The 7,500-nt window shown below is 36.9% G+C and overlaps 2 protein-coding genes and 1 non-coding gene across 3 annotated transcripts; all 3 read left to right on the forward strand.

Moving 5' to 3' along the window:
• The first annotated feature begins 715 nt into the window (after window positions 1-715).
• On the forward strand, window positions 716-787 carry TRNAP-AGG (transfer RNA proline (anticodon AGG)). The gene has a single exon. It is a non-coding gene; the product is annotated as a tRNA-Pro (tRNA).
• Window positions 788-1,716: 929 nt separating this feature from the next.
• Window positions 1,717-3,353, forward strand: LOC143597683 (putative RING-H2 finger protein ATL21A). The gene is made up of 3 exons (XM_077076115.1): window positions 1,717-1,988; window positions 2,383-2,785; window positions 2,899-3,353. The coding sequence occupies exons 1-3, from the start codon at window positions 1,719-1,721 to the stop codon at window positions 3,351-3,353; spliced, it is 1,128 nt and encodes a 375-aa protein (XP_076932230.1). The 5' UTR covers window positions 1,717-1,718.
• Window positions 3,354-6,090: 2,737 nt separating this feature from the next.
• LOC143597684 (putative RING-H2 finger protein ATL21C) lies at window positions 6,091-7,001 on the forward strand. The gene is made up of 2 exons (XM_077076116.1): window positions 6,091-6,351; window positions 6,653-7,001. The coding sequence occupies exons 1-2, from the start codon at window positions 6,091-6,093 to the stop codon at window positions 6,947-6,949; spliced, it is 558 nt and encodes a 185-aa protein (XP_076932231.1). The 3' UTR covers window positions 6,950-7,001.
• The last annotated feature ends 499 nt before the right edge of the window (window positions 7,002-7,500 follow it).

Raw genomic sequence — 7,500 nt, forward strand, 5'->3', positions numbered from 1 at the left:
CTAAGGTGTTAGAAGACATCGTTAGTGGCACGAGGCCATGGTACTTGGAGCACGAGGCATGCTAGACTTTGGGCACACACGTTTGTTATATGAAGCACGTGGGGTTGGGGGGGGGGGGGGGGTGACAGGCGTTTAATGGGGCCCGTCCCGTGCTCAGCCTCTTTCACAAGCTCTTTTTTGCAATATTCTTCGTGTGTCCGTTCGTTTGATTATCCACAGGTTATTTGTTCCTGAAAATTCAAAGTTAAGCCAATAAATACCAAATCTATTAGAATCTTCAAGAAAACTATAAAACAAAACACACAATGCAAATGATGTTTAAACATATACACATCAATGATTATTCAAGCAAACCAGAGGTGTGTAAAAAGATAGTGTAAAAAGATAATCATGTACACTTAGTTTGTAGCAAATTTTGTTTTGTACTCTTCTACTAATAACATATTAAAAGTGTGACCTTATATCGTATAATAGATAACATGTTTTCTCGCGGGGTTCATAACTGACCAAGATACACTACAAATCTACAATCCTCCATTTTTCTTACCCATCCTCTTGTAAAATGATAGGTAGACATATACATATATTAATAATTCGTATGTTATCTTTGCTATGCCTCATTGTATCAATTCAAGATTTTGACGACCAAGAGAGCAAGAGAATAATTAAATATGTACGACTGTATGAGTACTAAACACTTTTCCCTTTTATCCTTGGGCATTTGGTCTAGTGGTATGATTCTCGCTTAGGGTGCGAGAGGTCCCAAGTTCAATTCTCGGAATGCCCCTTGAATTTTTTGCAATTCAAAATGGGGTAGTGGCGCAGCTTGTTGCCCGTACAATCGTAGGGGCAACAATTTTTTGCCTTCTGTTTCGATGTAATCTAAACATTTATATGTATCTTTAGCATTCTAGAGAGATACAAATAAAACTCTTACCATCTTAAAGAAACATCATGACTTATGATATCGAGATGAAGGTAGTTTCACCTTTAAGTGAAAACTAAAGAATGAATAGTATTTAGTGGAACCACTATACACTTGATATCATTTTACTTGAGTGACAAATATTTCTTAAGCATATACAAGCTTTGGCTTATAAATGCATTATGATATATGTTACGATGCATTATACTTGATGCAATATCCTAAACCCTATCATATTATTATAATTTTGGCAAAACAAGTAATCTATAATATTACGTATTACTATACGCATGATCAAGTATAGTGTTATAACCCACGTACGCATGTGGGTACATATATACTAATATAAACATATTTTCAAATACAGTATTGATTTTCCTAGTCTTAATAATTAATTAATTCTCCTAACCCCAAAGTCCCGGGTTCAAGTCCCGGGAAGATCAAAAAATTCACTTTAAAAAAAAAAATAATTAATTAATAGATACCCTCATATAACCATCCTCAAATTAATTATACAAAACAATTTGTGATCATAGATTTTCTATTGATCGAACGGACATAGTCCTAATCCCCTTCCAACTTGGTCACCATTTTGATTCTTTTTATAATATTCTCTCTCTCCATCAACTTTATTTTAATGTATAAATATGTTTATTTGCATCGGCTTATATTTCCATTTCCATAATATAAAACTTGAATTAATATTATTTAACTTCTTTTTAATATTCGTTGGAAAACCATTTGAAAATATTAACTCCCCAATAGCCACCATAAAGCACACTCCGGCGACCACATGGAGAAGTCACATATTCTCCGCCTAATATTCTTCTCCGGCGTCTTACTCCGATTCATCACTGCCGCCGACGATGACAACCCTTGTCGCCCGGCCTCCTGCGGCCGTAACGAACCACAAGTCCGGTTCCCGTTCCGTATAATCGGCCGGCAACCTCCGTGGTGCGGCTTTCCAGGTTATGGCCTCTCGTGTAACAAACAAAATCGAACAATTATTCGGCTTTCGCCTTCGCATTCATACACTGTCAACGCGATCAACTACGTTTCACAGGTACGTTTTCAGCTCAAATCATGTACATAATAAATACTTCAGTTGTTACCTAATACCCAAGAAAAACTCTACTTTTTTTAATCAGTATCCGGAAAAAAAAAAAAAAAACCTGTACTCGCATCAAAAATACCCAGCACTGAATTTAAGAAAAGTGGGTACCAAACACCATATGTATCGTTTCTGTCACAGTACAGGTACGGTATCTTATAGATATCTAAGAATTTTTTACGGAAAATTTAGTGAGGGCCCCTATTCCTACGTGGTAGTGATAGTTACGTATCAAGGTATTTTTCACTTTTTAGTTAAATCATGACACATAGCCTTAAGCCATGATTAGTATACCTCATGGCCTAATCAATTCATAAGAACCGTAAACGATTGTTACGATTCACAGGTGATCTCCATAGATCCGGATTTCTGCCAGCGAAACGGTATCAACATCATCAGTTTCAATTTAACCGATACGCCATTCGATATTAGTAACAAACTGCTCTACACTTTCTTCAACTGCTCGTTACAGAACTTCAGTTTCATGTATCCGGCTATTCCGTTTACTTGCCTTAATAGTAAGAATCACTCGGTGGCTGCTGTTCGAACCGGACTGATTCTATCCGGAATGATGCCTTCGAGTTGTGAGGTCATGAAGACTATTGCCGTGCCCACCCGGTGGAACGAAGACATTAGATCGGATTTGCAGCTGAAGTGGTTCATTCCGGATTGTATAACATGTGAAATTGAATTCAGGGCTTGTGGATGGAAGAGTCTTGATCAGATTGGTTGTCTTGGTTCTCGCCGTGGTAAGCTTCACAATATTAAAGTCAAAGTTGACTATTTTTGCTATCAAAGTCAAAGTATGCAATTTTGACTTTCATTCTTGTTTTTAAATATTGATTAATGGTAATTGATTTAGGGTTTCCAAAGAGTGCTATGTATGGATTAAGTCTAGGAATCGGTATGCCGGTAATGATTTGCATAATCGGGCTGATATGTTACTCTGCCACCAGAGTGAGAAACTATAGCGAAACTCGTCATCAAAGTGTTGACCTCTTTTCTATCTCCATCACCCCGCAACCGGCCACCAGAACTGGCTTAGACGGGACCACGATCGAGTCGTACTCGAAAACAACGCTAGGTGAGAGTTGTAGGTTACCGAATGATGATAGCATGTGTATTATATGTCTTTCGGATTACAAGCCTAAAGAGTCTTTAAGGACTATTCCAGAATGTAATCATTATTTTCATGCGGAGTGTATTGATGAGTGGCTGAAGTTGAATGCAACGTGTCCGGTGTGCAGGAATTCGCCTGAAAGCTCGTCACTGGTCACACCGTGCTCTACAACGTCAACGACTTCTACTGTAGAATAGTCCCAATCGGAAATTTTTCAATTTTTGTACTCTGTAGCATTCACATTTATATTTTGTATGCGTACAAGGTCACACAATTGAGTTGCTATATGTGTGTGTGAATTGTGAAGTATAGAATGTCAATCACTTGGTGTTTGATATGTGGTATGGGTAATGGTTTCAAGGGATATTCGTAAAGGTACTTTAAATACCTTTTCTCATGGGCTTATTTGTTATTATGAAAGTTTATATTTTTAAAAGACCTAAAGATTGGATCCTAAAATGCTCTCATTAAACATACCCTACATCTTAAATTTATTTGTAAAATTATAAATTATTTTTTGTATGTATTTATGACAAATAAAGAAAACTTGATTATTTATAAAACATGTCAAGTAATACGCGCTTTCAAAATCAAAGTTGTTTAAAGCTATATATCAATGGTTGTCATGTACCTAATTTGATGCTGGAATATATATTTCAAAATATGAATCATATATGACTCAACACGTTACTTCTGAAAGTTATGATTGGAAAATGACTAATAGTAAAGCATATATTCTTGTTATCCGTTGATTTCTGAGCGCGGATATGAAAGTTGCCCTTTTATTTCTGGTTAGCCCTCTCTTATTTGAATTTAGTAATTCGATTGTTAATTTTTTTAAAACAGCCAACTTTTATTAAAAACAAGAGACTAGCAAGTTTTTTTTTCGAACTGTGACTTTTATAAACAACAACGAACAACAGCGCAGCCTCCACAAACGAAGAGCCACCACCAACAAAACAAAAAGACTAGCAAGTAACCAGCCTTAATAAACAACAAAAAAACACCCGACTACAAGAAATGCACTAAAGTTACAACAAAATTAATGCAAATGTTAATTCAAGGTTGGAAAGTTAATATTATTCTTCTCAAACCGTGGTTTAACTAAACTACGTTTTTGCCGTATTTACATACTAAAATATCATTATTGAAAAACCGGTGGGATGCTTGTTAGAGTGGAAAATGGTCCTTTTGGTTAAGAAAATATTATGTGTCAAACCAGATTATTATTAATTTTTCAAGTACTAATAATCAATTAGGTTATCCGGCAAAGGAGGCAAATCATTTCTTGTATTCCAAAGGCTTCACATAATCACATGTAGCAATACCATATATTACAAGTATAATAATAATGGGTAGTCATTACATGAATAAAAGAAAGGGCAAACTAACTACGTAAGATGTTAACTACCCTTGGCCCCTTGCTAAAATTCCTCGTTGTGAGACACACTAATTTGTCCTGCTTAAAGTATTATACGTGTCAAGGACACGTGGTCTGGAATTCAATCAAAATAACGTCCAAACTCATGCTCCGAATTAAAAGTTATACTTTCAATTACATCAGAACCACGAATAATTAATTTACGAACATTTCAAATTGTCAATGTTCAAAATCAAGATTAGCTCGCAATACGCCAAAACCTTCCAGAAAAAAACATCTTTTAATATCATCTTTCTCAATCGTACATTTATATTTGACAAGAACCTAAGTTATATATTATATAACCGATGCTCAAAATTCAGATGAAAGTATGAGTGAAGTAATGGATTCATATATAGATTGATATCAACGTTTGAGAAATCTCAAGAAAAACTCTAGTATGGAGGATGAAAGAATAGTACAAATGGACAATAATGCATATTTGTAAATTTACATATTTATTTAATAAATAGAACGTTGCAAATCATCAAGAATCCTAATGACCCATCCCCATCTTTCTCTCACCATCACCAACCACAACCCCCTGTCGGTCGACCACCACCCACCACTTGTTGTCTTCTTACTCTCTACACCACACATCCATGACAACCAGACCTCCACCACCATATGTGGCCTTCGTTCACGGGTTTAAGACCTGAAAGGCTTCGTCCACTGGTTCAACCATTATAGATAATCAATCAAACAACACAATCATGCATGCATTCTATCACCAAAACCCTAATTTCACTAGTAAACACCAATTTTGTGCGAATTTGGGGGATTTGATTGGGGATCAGATGTAGATTTGTGTTTTTCCGCATCATTGTTTAATCCGGATCCGGATTCCTTTCAAATATAAACAGTGTATCATCAAATGCGTTTATCGTGCCCTTAGAACTGGCATTGATCGATTGTGAGTCTTAAGCAGTTTGATTAAAGGACTTAATTGCACACGTAGCGGCAGGTGATGGTGGTGGAAGGTGATGGTGGTTGTGTTGCTTTGGATGAAGATAAGTTGGGCGGTGACTGGTGAAGGTGGACGGATGTATGTGAGAGAGAGAGAGTATTTATTAACAAACTATTATTTTTTAGTTCTATTTATTAAATAAATTTGTAAATTTACAAAATTACCCCTCATGCGTCTTTCACATTACTAGATTTAACAAAAGAAAATTAACTGGATTAGTGTCATAGAGCGTAACGTGATAAAGTTTTTAAAAGATGTTTTTTTGTTATTTCTTTTGTCAAAGAACGTCAAATGAAAAAACGTAGAAACATAAAAGAATAGTTTTGTTATATCTTTACAATAAACTACCGGGCAACAAAATTAGCCTTGTTAATATTTTGAAAGTGAGTGTAAAATGCTATATATTTTATATGAACCACATTTGAAAATCTACACACCAATGGCCACCATAATTAAGCATTATTTAATGAATATTTGACACACTCTTTCATTCAACTCTAGTAGGCGGTGGTCTCGCCGGCGAGGTAGCAACCAACCAGTCAACCACATGGAGAAGAGCCTTCTCCGGTTAATCTTCTTCTCCACCTTCCTACTCGCATCCATCTCCGCCACCACCGACGATTGCGCACCGGCCTCATGCAGCCCGACCGAACCACTAATCCGATTCCCATTCCGCATCACCAACCACCATCCCTCATGGTGTGGATATCCAGGCTTCAACCTCTATTGCAGCAAACTAAATAAAACTATCATCCAACTTCCATCCTCACGTTCATACATCGTCAACGCTATCGACTACGTCTCACAGGTTCGTTCCAAGCTCTTCACTTTCGATCACGTCAAATTGGTGAAGCTTAGACTATCAAAATTTTCAAAAAAAGCTTTCGGATGAAAACAGATAAATTTACGCCACATATAAAAACTTTCAGACGAAAACACATAAATTTACACCACTGGAAACTCGTTTTATTCCGCTACGCATCTATTAATTAGTTGGATTAATTATTATTTGCCATATTTATTAAACCGGCTTTTAATAAATAAATTTTGACCCAACAGCCGGCTGGCCACAATACAAGCTTCACCCTTATCGAATAATTGATTCACAGGCGATATATATAGATCCGGATTTCTGCGGGCGAGACAGAATCCACAGTTTAAACATCACCGGGACACCATTCGAATTCCCTAACTTACAGAGATACACTTTCTACAACTGCTCGTCACAGAGCTTCGGTTACATGTACCCGGCAGTGCCGTTTCCTTGCCTAAACAGCAAAAACCACTCGGTAGTTGCGGTTCGGCCGGAATTGTATTCGCGTAGAAACATGCCGTCGAATTGTAAGGTTATGAAGGCGATCGCAGTGCCCTTGCCGTTGAATGGGAGATATGAGATCGGAATTTGAGCTGATTTGGTTCAATCCAGCTTGTAGAGGCTGTGAAAATGCAGATCGACAGATAGGTACACATTTTTATGTATGAATCACAGTAGGGATGAGTTTGGTATCAGTATAGAAATACCGATACTGAAATTTGTAAAAAATGGGAACCGGTACAAGTGCTAAAGGCAAAAATTCGAAATCTTAAAAAGTTGGTATTGAATTAGTCATGACGGTACCTAATTCAGTACTGTGTCGTAATGTTGCAAAAGTCTTTAGGCGGATCCTAGGTGACTGACTGGGGAGTTGGGAGTAGTCGGAGTACTCGGACATGGTAATTATAATGAAAATTAATTTTTGGATAATAGATATTTGTCAAAATAAGCATAATTCACTTCAAAAGGGTACTCTAGCTGACTCGACAACTTTTTAATGACTTTTAACTGACTTCTAAAGAACCATAGCCCGCCTAGCCCAACTTTTTGTCCGACTAGGCCGACTTTTAGAAATTCCTAGCCCGACTAGTCCGACTTTTGACCGACTTTGACCGCCTCTGACTAATCCAACCGACTTGGAAA

This window comes from Bidens hawaiensis, unplaced genomic scaffold (genome assembly GCF_021521415.1).
Source record: "Bidens hawaiensis isolate Kalapana, Puna unplaced genomic scaffold, B.hawaiensis_p1.1 tig00048849_1, whole genome shotgun sequence".
Classification (NCBI taxonomy): Eukaryota; Viridiplantae; Streptophyta; class Magnoliopsida; order Asterales; family Asteraceae; genus Bidens; species Bidens hawaiensis.

Bases quoted from the DNA above. Each gene is read 5' to 3' on its own strand.
- LOC143597683 (XM_077076115.1), top strand. From the start codon at position 1,719: ATGGAGAAGTCACATATTCTCCGCCTAATATTCTTCTCCGGCGTCTTA. The intron at 1,989-2,382 runs GTACGTTTTCAG...TACGATTCACAG, and splicing joins CGATCAACTACGTTTCACAG to GTGATCTCCATAGATCCGGA. The intron at 2,786-2,898 runs GTAAGCTTCACA...TAATTGATTTAG, and splicing joins TTGTCTTGGTTCTCGCCGTG to GGTTTCCAAAGAGTGCTATG.
- LOC143597684 (XM_077076116.1), top strand. From the start codon at position 6,091: ATGGAGAAGAGCCTTCTCCGGTTAATCTTCTTCTCCACCTTCCTACTC. The intron at 6,352-6,652 runs GTTCGTTCCAAG...ATTGATTCACAG, and splicing joins CTATCGACTACGTCTCACAG to GCGATATATATAGATCCGGA.